The sequence below is a fragment of the Armigeres subalbatus genome, chromosome 3 (genome assembly GCF_024139115.2).
Source record: "Armigeres subalbatus isolate Guangzhou_Male chromosome 3, GZ_Asu_2, whole genome shotgun sequence".
Taxonomy (NCBI): Eukaryota; Metazoa; Arthropoda; class Insecta; order Diptera; family Culicidae; genus Armigeres; species Armigeres subalbatus.
Window position 1 is genome coordinate 198,254,057 of NC_085141.1, and position 25,253 is coordinate 198,279,309.

A 25,253-nucleotide genomic window follows, 5' to 3' on the forward strand; every position below is an offset into this window, starting at 1 on the left:
AAAATCAGAATTGTATCAGTACAAACATGTGTGCACAGTATTCAATTATAATAGATCTTTTAATTGTGGTGCATTATTGAACTGTATCCTCTGACTATTATCTCGTTGCTTCCGATTCCAGCTACGACGCGTACGCTCTCACCGAAACATGGTTGAATGATGAGACGATTTCGAGTCAAGTCTTCGATACCTCTTTCAACGTTTTTCGTCTAGATCCCAATCCAAAAAATAGTAGGAAAAAATCTGGCGGTGGAGTGTTACTAGCTCTGCGTGCAAATTATCAAGCTATTTTCTTCCCAGTACTTAATTAGTTGAGCAGATCTGGGTAGCAATAAGATTTCACTCACACACTCTGTATATATGCGTGTTTTATATTCCTCCTGATCGTACTAACGATTCAAATGTAATAGACCAGCACATTAGCTCACTTCACCAGATCTTCTCCAAAATGAACATCAAGGATAATCTATTGATTCTCGGCGACTTCAACCTACCTAAACATCAAATGGAGACAAAGCCCAATCTGCTTTGCGAGAATATTCTAAGTATAAAACTCATCGGTGTAAACTGTTGTACACTGCCGTGAATCCATATCTGTCCCATCGTTGCTGGGTTTCCTATTCATATGGGACAAATATGCGATTCACGGCAGTACATCTCCATGAATTATGCAAGAATCACTTGGTGTCAGCCAGACCGCATCGTGCTTTCGTGCTGTGCGGTTCTTTCTCTCTTTGCGGAAGGAAGTTTTTAATACTACCCGAAGCTATTTTAATTTCAACGGTGCTTCTTAGCGCTATTTGTACCCACTGATCCCGTTACGATCTTTGCAAGGACCCGTGCCTTCGTTTTACGTTGGACCGACAAGCGGTGGTAATCCTGCAGGGACACCGTTCTGGGAAAAAACCTCTTAGAAGGTCATGTCTCCACGCTCAGCCATGAGCATTAATAAAAACAAGAGGAAGGGGGAGTCTCTGAATTCTCCACTTCCTTCAAAGAAACAAGGTTTCAAGACCGTCCTGCCAAAGCGCGGAAAAATAGAAGGGAGCAGGAGAATTCAGATATTCCTTCTAACTCTAATATCGGAAATATTTCTTCTCCAATCGAACTGAGCAATCAGTTCGATTTGATTAATGATGAAATTGAGCAAATCGAATATACCTCTAGCCCAGGTGATTCGATTCATGCGAAAAAGCAAAGGATTCCGCCAATTGTGGTATCTGTTGCCGAGTTTTCTGGCTTCCGGAATGAGATTTTGAGTAACCTTCAGGGGATCAAGGTTTCATTTCAGATTGCTAGGAAGGGTGACTGCCGCGTTTTGCCGGGATCCTTTGACGATCGCAAACGTCTTCTTCAGTATTTAACTGAGAAGCGCCATAAATTCTTCACATACGACGACAAAACTGAGCGATTGTTCAAAGTCGTCTTGAAAGGTCTCCCCAGTGATGATAAATCACTGGATGAGATTAAAATTGAAATTTCTCAATTACTTGGATTTTCACCAGTCCAAGTAATTAAGATGAAAAAGAAATCCCACTCTGGTACTTCCCAGAGGGGCATTTCTCAAGAATTTTATTTAGTTCATTTTAACAAAAGTGAACTAATTAATATGAAAAGTTTGGAAAAGGCCTGTATTATGTCCCATGTCCTTGTTACATGGGAACATTTCCGCAGGCCTGGGGATAATTTCCAAAACCCCACCCAGTGCCGTAAGTGCCAAAAGTGGGGTCATGGAACCAAACATTGTCACATGGATGCTAAATGCATGATTTGTGGTGGAACCTCTCACGCCAAGGACGCCTGTCCTGTGAGAGAAGATTCCAATAAATTTAAGTGTGCAAATTGTGGGGGCAATCATAAATCCAATTTCTGGGAATGCCCTTCACGCAAAAAAGTTTTGAATTCCCGTGCAAAATTGATGACGGGAAATTCCAATCGGATCCCAGATTCGACGGGTAGAAATTTTTCAAACGCTCAAACTTCGAAACCAGTTACCGGTCGAGCAATTCATACCCACCACAATTCACAAACAAATTTTGCCGCTCGTCAACGGGTAGCAAGCACTTCAGTAAATTCCAATTTTTCCAATGTACCTACGTATGCAAACATCGCTGCTGGTAGACAAAATTTCTCTTCTCAAAATGAGGTTTATACCCATGTCCCAACGGAAAATAACGGTCATGTTGCCGATTTAGGTAGCATGACTGCTTCCGATTTTGATTTTTTAACTGAACAATTGCATCACATGATTGATGCAATGTTCAAAGCAAATACCATTCCTGAAGCTGTCCAGGTTGGTATAAAGTACACACAAAAAATTGTTATCGGACTCCGTTGCAATGGATCCAAATAATTGTGTGAAAGTTCTCAATTGGAATGCCCGCTCTCTAAAGGGTAAGGAAGATGAATTGTTCAACTTCCTAACAGTTCATAATGTGCATATTGCCATTATAACAGAAACTTATTTAAAACCAGGACTCTCCATTAAAAGAGATCCAAATTATTTTATCTACAGAAATGATCGAAAAGAAATGACAGCGCCTGTGGTGGGGTCGCCATTGTCATTAATAGACGTATCAAACATAAATTATTTTCTTCGTTCGAAATTAAAGTTTTTGAAACCTTGGGAGTTTCTGTTGAAACAAATTTTGGACAATTTTCCTTCATTGCAGCCTACTTGCCTTTTCAATGCAATGGGCAGCAAAAGAATTTGTTGAAAGCTGATCTTCAAATTCTGACTCGCAACAAATCAAAATTCTTCGTAATTGGTGACTTCAATGCCAAACACCGTTCATGGAATAATGCTCAAAGCAATTCCAATGGTAAAATTTTATTTGAAGATTGTTCTGCGGGATATTATACTATTCAATATCCCAATGGACCAACTTGTTTTCCTTCCGGTCGAAATCCTTCTACAATTGATTTAGTTTTAACGGATTCAAGTCAACTGTGTGCCCAATTGGTAAATCATGCTGACTTTGACTCTGATCACCTTCCTGTTACGTTTGAAATCTCACAAGAAGCCATTTATAATCCAATCAGCTCTACTTTCAATTATCATAGAGCTGATTGGGATTTATATAAAACGTATATCGATAGGAATTTTGATGTTGATATTCCTCTCGATACCAAAAGTGATATTGATAATGCTCTCGTATCTTTGACAAATTTAATTGCAATTCCGAAATGTGAAGTTAAAATCAACTCCATTATTATTGACGACGATCTTCAGCTACTGATCCGTCTTAAAAATGTGAGAAGAAGGCAATACCAAAGAACTCGCGATCCCGCGTTGAAAGTTATTTGGCGAGATTTGCAAAATGAATTTAAAAAACGTTTCGCTATTCTGAGAAATACCAACTTTGAGAATAATGTCTCGAAGTTGGATCCCAGTTCGAAACCCTTTTGGAAATTAACAAAAATTCTCAAAAAAAACCTCAAAAGCCAATTCCAGCGCTTAAAGAGGGAAATAAAATCTTATTAACAAATGGCGAAAAGGCTCAAAAACTTGCTCAGCAGTTCGAGAGTGCCCATAATTTTAGTCTAGGTCTCACTAGTCCAATTGAGGATCAAGTTACACGGAGCTTCGAAGACATTCTCAATCAAGAGAATGTTTTTGACTCTTCGTTGGGAACTAATTTGGATGAAGTGAGATCTATTACTAGAAAATTTAAAAATATGGAAGCCCCGGGTGATGATGGTATTTTCTACATACTTAGCAAAAAACTTCCGGAGAGCTGTTTATCCTTTTTGGTTAATTTATTTAACAAATGTTTTCAATTGGCATACTTCCCAGATAAATGGAAAAACGCCAAAGTTGTTCCTATTTTGAAGCCAGACAAAAATCCAGCTGAGGCTTCTAGTTATCGCCCAATCAGTTTGCTTTCTTCAATAAGCAAACTGTTTGAAAAGATTATTTTAAATAGAATGATAGTTCATATTAATGACAATTCTATTTTTGCTGATGAGCAATTTGGTTTTCGCCATGGGCATTCAACCACTCATCAGTTATTAAGAGTAACGAATTTAATTCGGCTCAACAAATCTGAAGGATATTCAACTGGAGTTGCTCTTCTTGATATAGAGAAAGCATTTGACAGTGTTTGGCATGAAGGTTTGATTGTAAAATTGATGAATTTTAATTTTCCTCTGTACATCATTAAACTGATCCAAAATTATTTATCAGATCGCTCACTGCAGGTAAACTATCAGAATTCTAAATCTGATAGATTACCTGTAAGGCTGGTGCCCCCAAGGCAGCATACTGGGGTCCATATTGTATAACATTTTACTTCTGACTTACCTGATTTACCACCAGGGTGTCAAAAATCTTTGTTTGCAGATGACACAGGTCTCTCAGCCAAAGGGCGAAGCCTTCGTGTCATTTGTAGTAGATTGCAAAAAGTTTGGATATTTTCTACACTTACTTGCAAAATGGAAAATTTCTCCGAATGCTTCCAAAACTCAGCTTATAATTTTCCCACATAAGCCGAGAGCTTCTTATTTGAAACCTTCTAGCAGACATATTGTCACTATGAATGGGGTTCCAATTAATTGGTCTAGCGAAGCTAAATATTTAGGACTTCTGCTAGATCAAAAATTAACTTTTAAAAATCACATTGAAGGCCTTCAAGCCAAATGTAACAAATATATTAAGTGTCTATATCCACTTATGTGTGTGTGTGTGTGTGTTTCATCATCTACCCCTCACCCAGCTGGGGGTGTTGATTAAGTAGTACTACGAATAATTTGATCATATCTCATGATCCGTAATGGTGTCCTTTTTGTTACGAAGACTAGTACTATAAAAAGGAATCACTCCTGAAGCAAGAAAGGTTTCTTCAGGAAGTGTGGGGAATGGGATGTACTAGGTGCTCATAACAGGTACAGCAATACTTCACAAGGACGCCCTTATTCGTGTTAACTACTCAGGGAATAGAAGGTCGAGAAGAGCCACCGTTGCTAACTAAAGCGTGAACCGGATATCTGGGACTCCCACAATATCCGCGGCAATAGCAGCAAACGATGCCCTGTACGTATTTAGTGTTTTTTTTTCGCAAATGAAAGATAGGAAGGCAAGAGTTAGAACTTGCTCGCCAGTTGAGTTTATCCACAATCAAAAAACTCCAATTTTGATCATAATTGTTAATTTGATTTATCGTGTGCATCAATAGTAAGAAAATACTAGTCGAATTAGCTAATTGAAAAAACAATAAATAAAACTAATACAAAATTTTATAAAAAACGATTTAAACAAAAATGTTATTGAATATTATGGTTTGACGACTTGAATATGAAAGCAAATTACAATACTACAAATATCAGTTGAAAAAATACTGAATTATCCCGAACGTGTACTCTAATAATGGAAATTGCAATATCAGTCTATGATGAGTGTGAAAAAAAATCCTTGGGGAAGTACAATAATGGACAATGTACACAAGAACGTAAGGCGGAAACGCAAAGTCTGTGGCGGAGTCGGCTGGAGTGCAAGTTACAGTAGCAATTTAGTAAAAAAAGATCGTGGATGAAGGATCAATTCTGTGGAGATTCCGAAAACAGAAAATATGATCTGTCACAAATATGATCAGGCACAGTTAAGAAAGATACCTAGAGAGAATTTAAATTAATATTGGGTTGATCTCACCAATGCAAACTGGGGTTTATACGTCCTTCAAAAAACGGATGATCTTTTAGCGGGACCGAAACCAACCGGGTTCATAGTAGACGGGTTTATAGTGAAGGTAGCTTCCTACATGTCCAACTGTTGCAATAGGAATCCGCCAGGGGACATACGGTGGACACGAACACGTTGGCTGATTGGATGCGGTGAGCTTGAGGACCACTTCTTCTCGATGTACCAAATGGTGACGTGATATACAGCAGTGGTGCTTTCGAATTTCACTTTTCTTATCGAAATAAAGTAAATATACTTTTCTCAAACACGAGAAACAATTGAATTTAAATATATTTTTTCCGCGTCTTTTCCGCATAACAACCTACTTCGATCTCAGTGTCTATATCCACTTATAAACAGAAAATCAAAACTTTGTCTTAAGAACAAACTTTTGATTTACAAACAAATTTTTAGACCTGCCATGTTGTATGCTGTGCCAATATGGACTAGTTGCTGCAATACCAGAAAGAAGGCCCTTCAGAGGATTCAAAATAAAATTCTGAAAATGATTCTGAAGTTGCCTCCGTGGTATAGTACCAATGAACTTCATAGAATTTCTAATATTGAGACATTGCAACAAATGTCCAACAAAATAATTTCCAATTTTAGACAAAAATCGTTGCAATCTTCTATTGCAACGATTAACTCCTTGTACCCTTAGTTAATATTAGTTTAAGTTGAAAACATTGTAATTCCTACATGGTTTAATTCAACCAGAGGAAAAATTCTAAAATAGGTTAATATTAGTTTAAGTTGAAAACATTTTAATTCCTACATGGTTTAATTCAACCAGAGGAAAAATTCTAACTGCCAGAGGCAATTGAAATGTATTAAAAATAACTAAAAATATAACATAGTAAATAAGGATGATAGTGTTAAGAAAACACGGAACACCGAGTCTAAGAGATGAATGCATGTATTAGATAATTAGCAAATAAAATTAAGAAAAAAAAAAAACTTGGTGTCAGCCACGTCTCCAAAGCCGCCAACTTCATTCCCCCGCGTCCTCCAGTAGGTGACCATCCATTCATTGATGCGCACACAATAGCTAATACGTGTTGTTCCATGAAAGGTACAACTAATTCTGGACCAGATGGCATCCCAGCATTCGTATTGAGACAATGTTCGAGTAGTCTTTCCGTACCATTATCATGTCTGTTCAACAAATCGCTACAAGTTGAAATATTTCCTAATCATTGGGAAAAATCATCAATCCCGTCGTTTCTTTTTGCTAACATGCGTGCTCACTGCTGAAAAAAAATCACAAAAATAAGAAACAAACCATTGCTTGGTTTTTTATGAGAATAATATAGGAGCTATGGGATGAAGTGCCGAACCGTTCCCCTATATGAACCATATCACGTGTCATAAGTTTTTTCTTCATACTGTATGCAGTGAATCAGTGCATTGTTGCGCGCGCTTTTAACAGTAGGACACATGTAGCAGTATGTTGGCGGAATAACCCGTCGCAAGCAAACGATCCGCTCCGGGCAAAACACAGCTCCCAGTTCGGGTTGTTTGAAACACACGGTTCGCTAGAACACTCAGTTCTGGATCGGTCGCGACTGATCCGAATCGAGATCCATGTCGCACGGTTCTGAACTGGTAGCGCAGCTCTCGCTTCTCACAACAATTTCGAGCCGGACGACGACATGAGCTGAGCTGAGAGTTGTTCGGTTCGGATCTTCGGATCTTTTGCTTGGTACGGTTGGTTCGCTACTGCACTACTATATTGCCGTTATACGCATATTTGTCCCATGTTTGCTGGGATTCATTATGTACATGGGAAAATTATGCGTAGAACGGCAGTATAGATATAGCCGTAGCGCCGAGTATTTGGGTATGGGTATAGAAGTAGATGGCAGGCTAGTTCGTTTATTTTTGCTTATGTGTTTCTTATTCCTTTCTGTAGCAGAAATGCTTTCTGTTGTTTGGCTAGATGGTGCTGCCGCTTGGCTTGATGGTGCTTTAGGACTCAGCACGTGCGTGGAACTGGACGGGAATGCTCATACAAGATCGCTTGTGTTGTGAACCGCGAGCGTGGTATTTTCGTTTGTGTTGTACAAAATACAACAGCGCGCGTACTCGAGTGCGTACGCTGGAGGGAGTTTCTCTAGGCGCGTGTTTTAATTTATGACAATGATGGCATCAATTTTAGGGGAGCTACTGGGCTGGGGTTCTTCAAAAAAGATCCACGGTTCATCAGCTCAATGTGAGGGATCGAATCTTCTGAACAGCTCCTGAGCGGAGCGCGCATCTCTAGTTTAGACAGTAGAGACTTGGATGATTTTTTCGGATAATTAGTAACAAAGTTTGATTGTACATATCTCTCGTTTCTTTTATTCAACTAATGCTCGCGTACAACAATTATCAATTTAAGCCATCATTTTTTTTTCAATAACCAACAAAGCCTCTTGATATCGAAAACTCTAGTATTCCTAGCAAATGAACTGTGTATCACAATTTGTGGCTACAATCTAATCCTTTGTTTCTTGTTGCAAAAAAATAAAAATAAATGAGAAACCGATTGCTAACATGAGAAATTGTTCTGCGCTTTCAAGAATCTTGAAAAAGAAAGTTCAGAATGATGTACCTACCTTGCGATATTCATGAATTACAGTTCTACAGTTCTGTTTTTACATATTTGTGTTTCAGCTCATTGATTCTTTTGATGTAATCTGTTTTCTCCAAGCAACCATCACAATCCTCATCCCAATCAGAAAGAATTTTTTTCAGGTCCTTTACTTTTAGCTTTTTCAAATCCACAGAATTTACATCGATCTGTTTGTCTGAAAATTAGATACAAAAAAAACATAGATTAATGCTCTTAAACAAAATTTTTCATATAAATTTTGTAGCGGTGGGGATAGAGATAATAGGGAAGGTCATGGAAGAAGAGTCCTTGCAAACCGCATGTCTATGCAAAGTAAGCCTAACGATCCTGCCGAGCGCTCCTCTTCGGCAGGTTTAGTCATCAACGTCAACAAAACCAAATCGTTGGATGTAAACACGGTGACCCCTTCCAGCTTACAGCAGCCGGGCAGTCAGTGGGGTATGTTGAAAGCTTCCAATATCTTGGTAGCCAAATAGCGTCAGACGGCGGATCAAGAAAGCAATAAAGGCTGCCTTTGCAAGTTTAAGAAATATCTTTAAAAACAGGCAGATAAATGAACGCACCAAAATACGAATTTTCAACTCTAACGTGAAATCTGTGCAGTAATACGCTAACGAAACATGGTGTGTATCAGTGGAGAACACTCATCGGCTGCAGGTGTCCATCAACAGATGCCTGCGGTATATAATTTGGATCTAGTGGCCTCACAACTGGATCTCAAACAACGAGCTCCATCGTCGTTATCACTAGGGCTGGGTCGGCCACACTCTACGTAGGGACGGAAACGAAATCTGTTACCGTGCATTTCTACCCGGTTCTATACTATTCCCCAGAAAACCGTTCCCCAGAAAACCATACCCCAGAATTCCATTCCCCAGAATGTACCATTCCCCAGAAAACCAATCTCCAGAATGTACCATTCCCCAGAAAACCAATCCCTAGAATGTACCATTCCCCAGAAAAACAATCCCCAGAATGTACCGTTCCCCAGAAAACAGGATGTATAGATGAACATGATTTCTTTTTTTTGTTCTCTTATTAAACCTCATTGCAAGACTATACAATATTATACACAAATGAAGCATACAATTGTACATAAAATCATTTGTCTTAATGAGTTGGATGTGCAAGGGCCATCATGGTAATTGTTAGAAGCTATAGTTTCAAATACTTGATTGAGGGAACAAATAGGGACCCACGTCACGTATTTGCCCGGAATAAGGCAAACTAATCGATGATTCCTTCTTTTAAAAATCGCATTTTCCCGGAATATGACAAATAAGTCAATTTTTTGTGTGCTACGCACGCGTCATTTTCTTTTCACGGCATTTCCACGGAATAAGGCAACAAAGTTTTTTTTTTCAACAAAGGCAACAAAGAAAAATGAGTAAATAATTCCTTTTGGAAAGCACGAATTTTCCCGAAATAAGGTTAACGAATGGTGATGCCTTCTTTCAAAATACGCATTTTCTCGGAAAAAAAGCAAATGAGTGGCACATTCTTTTGACTCACGTATTTTTATGAAATACACCTTCTTTCAAATCACACGTTTGTCCGGAGTATTGCAAATAAGTGAATGATGCCTTCTTTTGAAGCATAAATTTATCCACACTAATAAAAATCCACATTTTTATTGGCAAAAATTTAAATAAATTTTCAAATACTGTCGTTATATGCATAACTGTCCCATGTACATAGGGATCCCAGCAAGCATGGGACAAATATGCGTATGATGGTAGCATAGGAGAGTCCATATAAAGTTACTTTAAGCTAAAAATGCATTCTGAAGAGAACTTGAGCCAAGAGTGTGTCTCGGTATTCTTATAGTTTTGAACTCTGAACACTGTTCAGTGTGCACTAGGTTGACACGCAAAACAAAACGATCATGGTAACTAAGGTTTCCTAGATTTATTAAAATACAAAAATGTATAGCATGCCGTCGCTTGAATTTGTTTTCCTAGGATACGAGTTGCTTAGTTTGGTTGCCTGGCATTCGAAAACGGCGTGAATATAATAAGGTCCATTTTTCCAATGATTGATTTGGTCTTTTAGAAACAAAAGTTTTTTTTTCATTGCAGCAATCTTTTCAAAGGTATGAAAAAAAAAATCTGGGATATGGTGCATTCTGGGGAATGGTTTTCGGGGGAATGGTTCATTCTGGGAAATGGTTTTCTGGGGAGTGGTTTTCTGGGGAACGGTTTTCTGGGGAATGGTTTTCTGGGGTAAGGTTTTCTGGGGAATGTTATAGAATCTTTCTACCCTATGCGCAGTCCTATCCTCACGCAACCTATTGCCAAGCTGTCGTCACCGCACGCTTCCAACCTTAACTTCCTGTTTCGTGCACTGCAACGAGAAGATTCTATTCAAGAAGAAACCTTCAGAGTAAGCAGTTATAAACGTGTCTTTACGCAAACAAATCTATATACATAAAAACGAATTTCTGTCTGTCTGAACCTTATAGACTCCGAAACTACTGAACCGATCGGCGCGAAAATTTGTATGCAGAGGTTTTTGGGGCCGGGGAAGGTTCTTAAGATGGTTCGAGACCCCTCCCTCCTTTGGAAAGGGGGGCTCCCATACAAATGGAACAGAAAATTCTGTATAACTCGAGAACTAAGCAGAGAATAAATGAATTTTAGGCGAAATGAAGTTCGTCGGGTCAGCTAGTGAAATAATAAAATAATAAAATACGCTTAGTTATTAAAAATAGTTCGCCGCGTTTTATTTCGTTCCGCCTTCTCCCTCGCGAACATTTGGAACTTCGTCGCCGGATAATTCGCGAAACAGTAATGGAAACGAGTCGTAAACGTCGCGATGTGCTTTTCGAGCGCATGAAATGGGAGAAGAGTCACGCGAGTGCCGTAGAGAAAAAAATGCCTTCTGCCGGCGAACTTCAGGAGCGCTTGTGTAAACTTTCCGAATTATGCGAACAATTCGACAAAGTGCAAAGTGAACTGGAGGAGCAATATGATGCCCTTGAAGAAATCAGTTCTATTTTCAATCATCGAGTTGAATTCGAGGAAATGTACTATGATGTAAAAGGGTGGTACATAACCTTGCTTGGTGTACCCAAACCACACGGAAGTAGTGAAGGAACAATCGTCGACCCAACGGGCGATCTCAAAGAGGCAATGAAATTGCTTCTGGATTCGCAACGAATGTTGATGACGTCGCAGGCTGCAGCCCAAAACACTGTCTCGCACTTGGCTGGTCAAGTTGGTTCCGTAAATCTTTCACGTCCATTCGCTGATGCTCAAACGTCTGGAGGGCAATTTCCATTCGAGGTGCGCCTGCCAACTATTTCTCTGCCGGTCTTCAAAAGCGATCGGAAGCAATGGGCTTCCTGCAAAGACTCAGGCAAATGAACATACGAAATACATAAGGCAAAAATTATGGATCTACAAGATTGTTGAAAATTGTTGAAACATAAGTCCCTTATGCTTTTCATCTGGAGCTCTTTGAATTTCATTATTGGGACGTATGTTGTTTATTCGTTGCATGTAGTGAATTTAATAAGACACCTTTTAGTATTTTGTTCAAAACTGATTTGAAGGAAATCATAAGGCATTCTATGAAAGACATGATGCTCATTTCAGTTACCCTAATCGGAAGGAAGGAGCTTAGGTCAAGAGAATCATGTTCTCACAAATTGCAAAGTTTGCAAGTCGTGCGGTTGTATCCAACATCTAGGGGGTTTTGAAAAAAAGTGTTCTCAAGTGTCAACGGTGAATAATATAAGTGTTCAACGGTAAAATAATAATTGCATCATGTGCAAAGGAACCGTTTCTTATTTATGATGCCACTTATTCATTCATACCCCCTCGATGTCTTCGATACAACCGAAAAGCGAATTCGAAATTACTTGTATATGCATAACCATGAATGAACCAAATTTTTTAATATCTGACATTTAACACGTGCTCATTATTCAAGACAATTTTCAATGAACTCGATTTAGATATTCATAAAGCAGCATTATGAATTGATTAAGATGTTTCCTTAAAATTACGAAATTCATAAGGCGTGGTTATGGCCTCCAAATGCTACTTCCGTAATTCTTAAGGCAGGGTTATGGATTTATTAGTGTCTAGCATAAGGGTTCATAATGCTTTATTGTGATTTCATAAATGTGCCTTAAGAAAATGTTATGTTTTGTATTGACCATGAAAATTTATTTCATAATGAGTCCTTTTGAATTTTAAATCTAAAACTTGTGGCAAATTTTCAAAAGGCAGAATTATGATATTCGATAGCCAATTTGCCTGAGTGACGAAAGCTGCATTCATTCAAGAAATATAAAGGATTCCGTAAAACTTCAGTACCTGCTTTCCCACCTCGACGGTGAGGCGAAAAAGATGGTTAGTGCATTGACTGTTACCGACGTTACCTATGTGGAAGTATGAGACCGACTCAACGAGTTTTATGATAAGAAAAAGTACACTGTCGCAGCTCTCATCAATGAATTTTTTGATCAGCCGCCGACTACTACACCATCTCTCGTCGGACTTCGTAAACTTGTGTCAACGTTGGATGAAGTTGTGCGGCAGCTCAAAGCTCTCGGAGAAGAATATGAATCCCGAGATCCCTGGCTGATTCATTTGCTTCTAGAGAAACTCGATCGTGAAACGCGTTCATTGTGGGCTCAAAAGTTGGTAGAGGTGGATTTTCCCAGCTTCAATGATTTTGTCACGTTCCTTGAACGAAGGTGTGATGCGATGGAAACCTGCGCATCATTTTCCAGAAAAGGAGGAGAAACCACAATAAAAAAAGGTACTGGACCGTAAAGCAGACCAAAATATGAGACCGAACAAGGTGATTCAAAGTTTTCATACAATTACGCAGTTATCTTGTCCGCAATGTGCTGAAGCTCACACCATATATCAGTGTGCCAGTTTCAAAGGGATGTCGATGCATGACCGGCGTGAATTGATTCAGCGAGCTAAGCTCTGTTTCAATTGTATGAAAGCGACTCACATTGTGAAGAACTGCACGTCTGTAGGAGTGTGCAAACAGTGTAAACAGAAATACCATTCACTGCTCTGCACAATCGGTGCATATGATTCTGGCCAGCTCCGCGAAAAAACGACAGCTGGATAGAATCAACAAACCACCAAATCAGAAGAACCGAAGCAAGCGGATTCGGTGGCATCGTATGACACGGATCTTAAACCCAACTGCTCGCTGAACTTTCTCAGTTTGCTTCCAACGGCTTCCATTAAAGTATTGGGGGAAGAACGGTGTCTTTCATGAAGCACGGGCAATGGTGGACTCAGCCTGCATGAATTCACTAATCAGCAAACAAGCATTCGAACGTCTTGGCCTAGAGAGGCGCAATGCCAGCATTCTAGTGAGCGGAATCACAGATGAAAAATCCAGCAAGACGTCGGGAGCAGTCACATTGCAAATCTCATCGCGATTCGACGATCGTATCATCATCGTGGTAGAAGCTTTGATCCTGAATCATCTGGTTTCGGATCAACCGAGTCAACAATTTGACATCGACACTAGTGCCTTGGCCGGAGCGCCTCTTGCAGATCCAGACAACAAAAAACGCGGTATAAGATCGACCTTTTATTGGTAATAGAAGCATTTTCCATTTTAGAACCGGGAAAGCTGTACGACGATCAAGGCATTCCGATTGCACAAAATTCTATTCTCGGCTATTTGGTCGGTGGCCAATTCAAAACATTACCCGCCACCAGCGGTCGCCCGATGCTCGGCCTAACGACTACAATTGATCTGGATAAAACGCTCCGGAAATTTTGGGAGGTGGAAGAAGTGCCTAAAGCTAAGCAGTTCACCCCGGACGAGTTACGTGCTGATGATCACTTTCACTCTACCTTGTCCCGCAACGAAAAGGGGCGATACGTAGTTCGCCTTCCCTTAGATAGTTCCAAGCCGGAACTTTTCGGCTGTTCGGCCACATTGAGAATTGACGTAAAGTCAATGTCAACTTATCCCCACGAACAGCCTAGATAGCCGTGTGGTGTCGGCAGCTGGTTATCTGGCTAAGCATAACAATACGGATTGCCTGTTCCAGTGGTAAAAGTCCACCATACAGGTGACCCCTAATTTTCGGTGTGATGCGGCTTTATGCTTACCGTGCCTACGAATGAATGGTTAGGGGGGTCTAATAAGAACCTAACCGCAAACGGAGCCTGTGAAGCACCAGGGCCCCCTTCACAGTATTTTAGCCCTCGCTGCGCTAACCGCTTGACGTTTTGCTTCGGCTACTCTTGTTCAATCTCAACGTGAGGTTAAATAAGAGTGGTGTTATGAATATGTGTTTTACTTAGTTTTCAACAAATTGTCACCTATATGGATTCGCATTATGCGTTTTTTTTTACAATGTACTTTGTGTATGTGATCTTTATGGATTCGCATTATGCGTTTTTCACAGTTCACTCTGTGTTTTGTCTTTGACTTTCGTCCATTGTTACGTCCTCTGTGTTTTTGTGACACCACTCTGTAGTCCGTAGCTGAATGCGTGTGAGTCTACATAATTGGCTTTCCTATAAATGGTTCCATTCTCCTTTCCAACTTCACTTCCTCTTCCTTTTCCCTTTTCACTTCCTTTTCCGTCAGGTAAATGATGAGAAAGGCCAGTGAAGGCGATGGCACAAATCTCCCAAATTGAGGGGAACGTGCCTCCTGAGCCAACGTTCTGATACCTGATACCTGAAGCAGTTCACCCCGGACGAGTTACGTGCTGATGATCACTTTCACTCTACCTTGTCCCGCAACGAAAAGGGGCGATACGTAGTTCGCCTTCCCTTAGATAGTTCCAAGCCGGAACTAGGCGAATCTTCTACCGCTGCCATTAGGCGGTTCCAGGCAATGGAGAGAAAATTTAGTGTCGACTCGGAATTACGAATACACTATCGACAGTTTATGTCTGCATATGCTGCTCTCGGTCATATGGAAAAAATACCTCCATCGGAAGTGGTGGTAGCACCAGAAAAATCGTTTTATCTTCCGCACCATGTCGTATGGAAGGCAGACAGCCCCACGACTAAGCTTCGCGTCGTATTCGACGCTTCAAGTAAGAGTGCATCTGGAGTGTCACTCAATGATCGCTTGTTGGTTGGACCGAATGTGAACGACCAGCTTTTCAATGTGTTTACACGCTGGCGGACCTACAAGATTGCCTTTTGCGCCGACATCGAAAAAATGTACAGGCAAGTTCTAGTTGTCAAAGAGGATACCGATTTCCAACGAGTAGTGTGGCGTGAAAGTCCAGAACAACCGCTGGAACATTATCGTTTGCTCACTGTTACCTATGGTACGGCAAGCGCTGCATATCAAGCAATGGCTGCTTTACGACAGGTTGCTGAACAAGGAAGCACATCCACTCGCAGCAGAACGGATTCAGAAGAATTTCTATGTCGATGATTTACTCTCGGGGGCGGATTCCATCGATGAAGCAGAGTTCCTGCGCAACGATATCATCGAGGTTCTACAAAGCGGTGGTTTTGTCTTGCGTAAGTGGAGCTCCAACACACCGCAGCTTCTCAAGTGTGCAATGCCAGATGAACTCATTTCTTTGAAGCTTCCGCAACAAGACGATGTCGTTTAAGCTTTGGGGATCAGATGGTCACCTGAGGAGGACACTTTCAGCTTTAAACTAACGTTCGATATCGACGGCACAAACACCAAGCGTCAACTATTGTCCGATTCGTCGAAGTTTTTCGATCCATTCGGCTGGATCGCGCCGATCACTATCCGAATGAAGATATTGTTTCAGCATCTTTGGCTTTACAATCTCGGATGGGACGATCCACTTCCCGCCTTTATTCTAGAGGAGTGGATTACGTTGAAGGAAACGTTACACTATATAGAAAAGATTCGAATCAAGCGATGGCTTCCACACTCTGGAGGTAAGTTTCAACTGCATGGATTAGCGGATGCATCCGAAGCTGCATACGCCGCTGTCGTGTATGCACGCACCATCGGCCAAGATGGTAGGATCGACACAAATCTGGTAGTAGCGAAAACCAGAGTAGCTCCAATTCAACAAATTTCATTACCACGCTTGGAGCTAATGGCAGCCGAGTTACTTGTCGATTTAATGAGCAAGGTGATAGAATCATTTACCCATGGATTGGAAATGTGGAAATGTTAGCGTGGGATGATTTGAGATCGTGTTGCACTGGCTCACATCGCTACCAAGGAAGTGGAAAACATTTGTAGCCAATCGCACTTCCAAAATCCTACAGCATCACCCGAGAAATCATTGGGGCCATGTACCGTCAAGAGATAACCCGGCCGACTGCGCCTCAAGAGGCATCACGCCATTGGAATTGGTTACACACCCATTATGGTGGAGGGGCCCCGGTTTTCTGTCGGAGACAGAAGATAACTGGCCTGCTCATTCAATTCGTTCAATTGACGAAGATCAGCTCGAGAAGCGAACCACGATGACATGTCTAATGCAACGTACACACCAGTCAAGCAGTTTGACGAACATTGACACCGCCCCCAAGAAAACGCTTCGGTTGCTGCTTTGTTTGAATGTGTGTGAAGTTGTTCGAACAACCATTTGACAGTTGGCGGCTCGGTTGGAAAATATTAAAACGGTTTGATTTTGGTTTGAGTTCTCGGGGGTGAAGTCAAGGTTTGTCGAACATGTTTGAGCATTTGTAGTGAAGCTGCACAAACCCCCATATATTTTTTGATGGTTGATGCTCAAGTTGGCGCTTCGGTCTTTCGTGTGTGATATTGTTGGTCGAATAAATTGATTGTTCGTGCCGCTGTTGGTAAAACTTGATAGATGTTTGAATAAACGCGAGGTGGAGTCAATGTTGGTCAAACTGCTTGACCGTGTGTACGTTCCATAATGCTACGTACACACCAGTCAAGCAGTTTGACGAACATTGACTCCGCCCCCAGGAAAACGCTTCGGTTGCTGCTTTGTTTGAACGTGTGTGAAGTTGTTCGAACAACCATTTGACAGTTGGCGGCTCGGTTGGAAAAAATTAAAACGGTTTGATTTTGGTTTGAGTTGTCGGGGGTGGAGTCACCCGGATAAAAATTTACAATACCTTGTATGATTTAAATCATTAAAATATTATAGATTGTATTGTATACAATACAACCTATTATACGTTTAATGTAGATTTTTGATAGTTGAAAAAACCCTTATTGTACTCACCTCAAACTCACAGCAAATCCAAATGTTACCAATACATTTTATTATATTTTTTGTTATTCGCTTGTGTTTATAATATAATAACAAAATCTTGAAGTTATTCAACGTTCTTTATCATAAAATCAGCTTTGAATTTAAAAATGATATATGTTATTACAATGATCATTATTTTTCAATAAAAATAGGAAACAATAAAATAACAATAGTTTCCATTGTGCAACAAAACAATATTTCATTTTTAAATATAATTTAAATATTTATTGATGAGTTGACTATATTGGAATGTTTGTGTTATTAACAAATTATAATAAAAAAATCAAGAAAAAAAAACTTATCACCTGAACTCGAAAATTACCTAGTTTATTTGAGCGTGTATTTTTTGTTTATTATTAGTGCAGGAAGTGTCGGAAGTGTCCTCATTGGATACGGATAATCGGTGAATCATTGGCCGCTGTATCCGAGGCTGTGCCATGTAAAGATGGTGAGTAGCTATTTAGTGTTGATATCATGAAGATATAGTTTTACACCTCGTGAATCAGATTCCCGGAGTGTTACGCTACCGACATGGGATAATGTGATGCGCTGCGGGAAAATATTTCATGAACTTTCCCAAACATAGTTCAACGCTTAAGCCCGTAATTGTCTTTGATAATTCCTTCCATTTTATACAGATATCGGAACCTGTTCAGCAATGAGAAAGCCACAACCCACTCCACTATGATGTCGCATCAACTATCATCTGGTGACCGAATCAGCCGATCAGGTCAAAGAAGAATTCTCTGATATGGATCAAGGATCCGTTCACCCAGCACCCTCTCTCGAAAGAGCAAATGCGGTACTGATACCGACTGCTGCAAGACGTTCTGAAAGACAGTAAGCTGGGCCTCGAAGGTGATGATCGAACTACTGCGAATATACACGGAAGAGATTGCATCATATGAGCGCAAAGATGCCATGAAGTGTCCTTCCCAAGCTATTCTGGTCGCTGCAGATTGTGTGCGGTTCATGACATGAAATTCGCCATATCACCGGGTGAGTCATGTTAAAATTTGTATTAAATCTTGATATCGTTGAAATCATACTTTTGTTCATATTAGCATGGACTGATTCACGGACATAACATCAAAAGGATGCTCCTAAATATCTATCATGTAGTTGGCGGAGATTAATCTGAAGATGACGCAGGACCAGAAGACTCGCAGTGTGGATGCACCAGAAGAAGTTCGGTCGCCCTCAGTGAATAGTTGTGCTTATTGCTGTTCTCGGGGAAAAGCATCCTGAGACTAGTTTAGGAAAATATCAACGGTTTTGTGTGATACTGGCAAAACACTTTTTTTAAATTTTTGATATTTTCATGGTAGAGTACAGAAAATGGTATTTAGTTTTAGCTGTTAATAATAATTGCATCTCACAAGAAATGTGGTATTTTTCTGTGGTAATAAAATTAATTGTAGAACATTAAATTGTATTGTATTGCAACTGTAATACTGAGGTGAAATTAATTGTAAAGCCTATTGTACTTCTATGGGAAAACAATAAAAAAGTAGGGAATAACATTTAAAACACATTTATTTCTATTGTTTCATTCATAGAAATCATCCCATTGACGAACCGCAAAATCAATTGTTTTGCTCTGAATTTTGTATGGAAAATTTTCGATTTTTTTATTGTAAAGATACATAACAACCCCTATTTTTTATTGTAAAAGTCCCATTTACCATTCATTTTATCGTGCAAAACCATAAATTCTTATGCAATTTTATTGTAAAATTTCCAATACGTTCAATGGTAATTATTATGTACTAAATGGTGTTGTAACAATAAAATCTATAGTTTTTGAATGATATTTTTTATCCGGGCAAGGTTCGCCGAACATGTATGAGCATTTGTAGTGAAGTTGCACAAACCCCCATATATTTTTTGATGGTTGGTGGTCAAGTTGGCGCTTCGGTCTTTCGTGTGTGATATTTTTGGTCGAATAAATTGATTGTTCGTGCCGCTGTTGTTAAACTTGATGGATGTTTGAATAAACGAGAGGTGGAGTCATTGTTGGTCAAACTGCTTGACCGTGTGTACGTTCCATAACATCAAATGTTACTCCACCTGCCAACGGTTGCCATGAAATACTGACGTTTCTGCTCAATCGATATTCGGATTTTGCTCGTATTCGACGCATTTTGTGTTGGATAAACCGCCTGCGGCATAATGGTCTGGCTCGTCGAAATGGTACAACCTATAGATAGTGGAATATATAAGTGCTGTCCAATGAGAGCTTGAAGTAGCTCGAAGTTTCTCCCTGTCCTGCTCATGCCCATTTGTTGACAAAAAAGAACGAGCAGGACGGGAACAACTTCGAGCTACTCATCGGACAGCACTATACTGCCGTGAATCGCATATTTGTCCCATATGAATAGGAAACCCAGCAAAGATGGGACAGATATGCGATTCACGGCAGTATAGATGAGCGAAGATAAATCCTCTGTCTCCAAACGAACTATCAAACGTGTCTCCAAACGAGCATGACGTCACGATTTCAATGGAAATGTTAAGGGCTGTGACGTCATATGCGCGGGTGCACGGTCAAAAAAAGCGACTCAGCCATGCTTTCGCTCATCTATAGATTCAACTATCTATAGTACAGCCCGCCTAGTGAGCGGTCCTCACACCAAAGGAGATCAAAGAAGCTTGCTTGCAACTGGCGCGAGTGGCTCAACGCGAATGTTTCAAGAAAGAACTCGATTGTTTGGACAGGAACCTTCCTCTTCCTGGAATCAGCAAGCTCAAGACATTGTTTCCCTTTATTGATGCTGATGGTACTCTTCGAGTTGGTGGTCGTCTTCATAATTCCAAACGTCCGTACGACACCCGCCATCCAGTGATTATACTGAAGGAACACCGGTATACAAACTTGCTTCTGTCAAAAATTCACCTCCGCAATTTGCACGCAGGGCCAACTTTGATGATTGCGACGCTCAACCAGCGATATTGGCTCGTTGGCTGCCAAACTGTGGTGCGTAGCTCTGTGGCGAGTTGCATGCGATGTTGTCGAATGAAAGGTAAAACTGCAACACAGCTAATGGGAAGTCTACCTTCGGTACGAACTACAACGGCCCGCGCTTTCGTGCACTGTGGGGTAGATTATGCGGGCCCAATTCTTCTACGTTCCACCAATCTTCGGACAGCTAAAACGGTAAAAGGTTACGTGGCTGTTTTTGTTTGTCTTGCATCAAAGGCAGTCCACCTTGAAGCAGTTTCTGACCTATCCACAAATGCTTTTATGGCCGCACTCAAACGCTTCTGCGGTCGTCGTGGGCTTTGCAGCGAAATCTGGTCTGACCATGGAACGAATTTTGTGGGTGCAGACCGTGAGATCCGAAAGCATTTACAGTCACCCGAGTCCAACGAGGCTGTAGGTCAATATCTATCGAACCTGAGAGTAAAATGGACTTTTATCACTCCAGCTGCTCCCCACATGGAAGGAATTTGGGAGGCGGCTGTGAAGAGCATGAAAAAACATCTTCGAACAACGCTCGGAAATGTGATGCTGACATACGAGGATCTTTCTACCGTCTTGACGCAAATTGAGAAGATGCTAGTAAGAGGTTACGGCAGGCTGAGAGCTCTCAGCCGCACCAGACCATGGAAAAAGAGGGGGATTACGCCTCCTAGACCTTGGTCAAGAACAAGAGGAAACCGAAGACGTCAAGGACCGAAAAGAAGGCCCAGGCGAATGAGGGTAGCAAGAAGTCTAGGGTAGGCGCCAATCGCTCCAGGGGCGATGCCCTAGTCATCAAGACGGACGAGGCTAAGTACCCGGACATCTTGAAGGCGGTAAGGAGTGACGTCAAGCTCGGTGAACTAGGCGCCGACGTACGTCGAATAAGACGTACCAAGACGGGCGAGATGATCCTCGAACTGAAGCGGGGCGTCTCGCAAAAGGGCGCCGCCTACAAGAAGTTGGCGGAGGAAGTCCTAGGCGAGATGGTCAAGGTGAGTGCACTCACGACGAAGGTGAATCTAAGGCGTTTGCAAATGCTTTATATACGTGAAAAATCAACAATTTTCTTCATTTTTTTAAAATAATTGACCGGTCGTTATCAAATTTAATAGTAATCCACTAGAACTAGACTCTGTCCCCTGCATTACTATATAAAAAGTTGGCTAATGTTCATTATCTCATTATGTCGTGTGCACACATACACATACACACGGACTGATAGACATTAGCTCAGTTCGTCGAGCTGAGTCGATATGTATATATAACACTAAAAAAAGTTTTTTTTGAGTGCAATGATATCCTTTCGGTACAAGTTGATTGTACGAGGAAGGAAAAACTCATAACCAGATAAACTAAATAAAAGTTTCAACCGCTAATAAAAACACTTACCAAACCGTAAATCGCAGACTTGCGCGTCTTTTTTCTTCAGCTTTTCGCAAATCTTCAAAGCCGGCATGGACCAACTCAGAGGTTTCGATAGCTCTCCCAGGATTCCAGTGGCTGATTCTTCAACACCGCCCAAATAGTAACACTATAGAAAGAATACAGGGAAATAAAAAGATTTGAAGTATTAGTACATCTCTGTTTAACTCATTTTTATGTTGTATCGTTTAGCAAAATAATAAGAATACAAAGTCAATCCAAACCATAGACTGTAAACCCTCGGTAAGGAACCATCCACAAAGTACGCCACGCTCCTAAGGGGGAAAGGAGGGGGTTCCGAGCAGCGTGACGACTCATACAAAAATTTTAGAGGTTTAATACAAAAAGTTGCACCAAATTTAGCGTGACGTACTTTATGGATCTTCCCTAATTTGGACGGCACTTCCTTTATATTACCGAGGTTCATTTGAATTAAATAATCTCGCAATCCTTCTTCTTCTTCTTCTTCTTATTGGCATTACATCCCCACACCGGGACAGAGCCGCCTCGCAGCTTAGCGTTCATTAAGCACTTCCACAGTTATTAACTGCGAGGTTTCTAACCCAAGTTACCATTTCTGCATTTGTATATCATGAGGCTAACACGATGATACTTTTATGCCCAGAGAAGTCGAGACAATTTCCAATCCGAAAATTGCCTAGATCGGCACCGGGAATCGAAACCAGCCACCCTCAGCATAGTCTTGCTTTGTAGCCGCGCGTCTTACCGCACGGCTAAGGAGGGCCCCTATGAGTTTTAATACCCCAGATTAATCCACCTAGCGGTGAGGATGCCTTTCTCGATTCAATAGTTTGATTTCGCCCTAATGTGATACACATAATAAATAATAAATAATTAATTAATAAATGTTACAGGGTTTGAAAAAAATTATCTTCCTTTTACTTCCTTTTTGTCGGCTGTTCGGCCACATTGAGAGTTGACGTAAAGTCAATGTCAACTTCTCTCCACGAACAGCCTAGATAGCCGTGTGGTGTCGGCAGCTGGTTATCTGGCTAAGAATAACATTACGAATTGCCTGTTTCAGTGGTAAAAGTCCACCATACAGGTGACCCCTAATTTTCGGTGTGATGCGGCTTTATGCTTACCGTGCCTACGAATGAATGGTTAGGGGGGTCTAATAAGAACCTAACCGCAAACGGAGCCTGTTAAGCACCAGGGCCCCCTTCACAGTAATTTAGCCCTCGCTGCGCTAATCGGAGCTATGGCGTAGTTGACTTTTTACTTCTCCGAGATAATCGGCTACTCTTATTCAACCTCATCGTGAGGTTTCCACCTTCACTTCCTCTTCCTTTCCCCTTTTCACTTCCTTTTCCGTCAGGTAAATGATGAGAAAGGCCAGTGAAGGCGATGGCACAAATCTCCCAAATTGAGGGGAACGTGCCTCCTGAGCCGACGTTCTGATACCTGATACCTGATGAGTTTTAATACCCCAGATTAATCCACCTAGCGGTGAGGATGCCTTTCTCGATTCAATAGTTTGATTTCGCCTTAATGTGATACACATAATAAATAATAAATAATTAAATTTGAGCGTCTTAGGGGAAAATGTTACAGGGTTTGAAAAAAATTATCTTCCTTATAGTATATAATATTGTTATAAATAATTGCCTACAATAATTGCTCTTGCCATACTTGCGCATCAACCATTGGTTTATATGGTTCAACACAACATTTTCTTCATAACTTTTGAACACAATGACCGATCATTATTATATTAAATAGTGATCAATTAGAGTTTGTCCCCCGTCGAATGCAACTTGTTGCGAGAAAATCGGTTCAGAATTACTATATGAAAAAGTGGCTAATGTTTTTCGGTTTTCGTGTTCACATGCTTATTGCATATACACATTTTCATTGCTTATTTATTCATTTCGAGGTTATCTTCGGACATAATGGTGTTAATTTGTTTATCAAAATGCTTAATTATTGTCTTTGAGAAAGCAATACACGGCTGGCTTGTTTTCATAAGAAATTGAAGACATTGTTGCCTTTCTTATACAACAAAATTTCACTCTAAAATCGAAAATCGAAAGTCTCGAGACCCATGATGTTATATATTACTCGATTCAGCTCGTCCAACTGAATAAATATCTGAAAGTCCGTGTGTATGTGTGTGTGTGTGCACACGAGAACCGAAAAACATTAGCCACTTTTTCATATAGTAATTCTTAGCCGATTTTCGCGCAACAAGTTTCATTCGACTTGGGACAAACCCTAGTTGATTACTATTGAATATAATCACGATCGGTCAATGCATTCAAGAGCAGTTTGCAAGAGCAGTAATGTAGGTAATTATTTATGATGTGTATCATACTAAGGCGAAACCAAACGATTGCATCGAGAAAGGCATCGTCGCCGCTAGGTGGATTAATCTGGGTTTTTACATGTAAGGTCATTTTTTCATCCAAGCCGAGCGTTACGAACCATATAAAAAATTAAACCTCCCCTACAAAAAGCGTTACGAGTGGGAGGGTGGGGGTCCAAAATCACCAAATTTAGCGTTACGTAATTTTAGAAAGAACCTATGATCGTCATGTGAAAGCAAAAACACGGGTATTTTCATTTTTAAGAGACCAAATGAGAGTGTAGTGTAGTTAACTGGCACATTACAAGTATAGATAGTGGAATATTTATAAGGAAAAATACACCAATTTTTAAAAATTTTCAGTAATTTTCGTTTATTTTTTCGAATCTATTCAACCTAGAATCAAATTTTACTGAACCGTTGATATTTATTGACAAATGCTAGTAATGGAGTAGTGGTTGGCCATTTTTATGGTATGAGATGGTGGAGAAAAATCTTTATCTTTCAACCTAACTACTGTATGGTATATTATTTGGCCAAAGGCTTCTATTCAATATTGATCAGGATTGACAAGTGATAGACAAAATTTGTTTAATACAGGAAATAAACTTGAAAATTACAAAATTACGATTAAAAGGAACCCTAGACTATCCTTGCCCAATAGTAGAGGAAACGCCGTGTGCATTTTTAAACCCTTTTGCATTTGTTGCAGTATCTGAATTTGTATTCAATTTGTTTTGAACTTGCATGAATTGAGAAATATAGCCATGAAAAAGGTCAACCACTGCTCCAATACTAGCATTTGTCAATAAATATCAATGACTCCGTAAAATTTGATTCTAGGTTAAATAGAATAGCAATTGATTGAACTGAACTGAGTTGCGTGCTCTTGCCTACGCAATGCGGTCGTGTCTGAGCTTGACGACCGACTGGCAAATAGCTTACACTCACTTGATCAGTACAGTTGCTGATGAAGAATGTGTACAGCCGCCAGACATTCTAAATACTCACGCTCCTCTAACGTGAACGTGTACAATACACATGTGGAAGTGTTGGCTTGAGAAATGG

General features: G+C 40.4%; 1 protein-coding gene and 1 long non-coding RNA gene across 2 annotated transcripts in view; one reads left to right on the plus strand and one right to left on the minus strand.

The window, feature by feature from the left end:
• Positions 1 to 7,989: 7,989 nt before the first annotated feature.
• LOC134225223 (mesencephalic astrocyte-derived neurotrophic factor homolog) overlaps positions 7,990 to 25,253 on the minus strand; it is a 32,032-nt gene continuing 14,768 nt past the window's right edge. Inside the window, exons 3-4 of the mRNA XM_062705104.1 lie at positions 21,827 to 21,968; positions 7,990 to 8,466 (exon numbers count right to left, since the gene is read on the minus strand). Coding sequence (XP_062561088.1) covers positions 8,300 to 8,466; positions 21,827 to 21,968 — 309 coding nt within the window. The 3' untranslated portion in view covers positions 7,990 to 8,299. The remainder of the gene's footprint in view (positions 8,467 to 21,826; positions 21,969 to 25,253) is intronic.
• Positions 17,827 to 19,006, plus strand: LOC134220714 (uncharacterized). The gene is made up of 2 exons (XR_009982018.1): positions 17,827 to 17,920; positions 18,111 to 19,006. It is a non-coding gene; the product is annotated as an uncharacterized LOC134220714 (long non-coding RNA).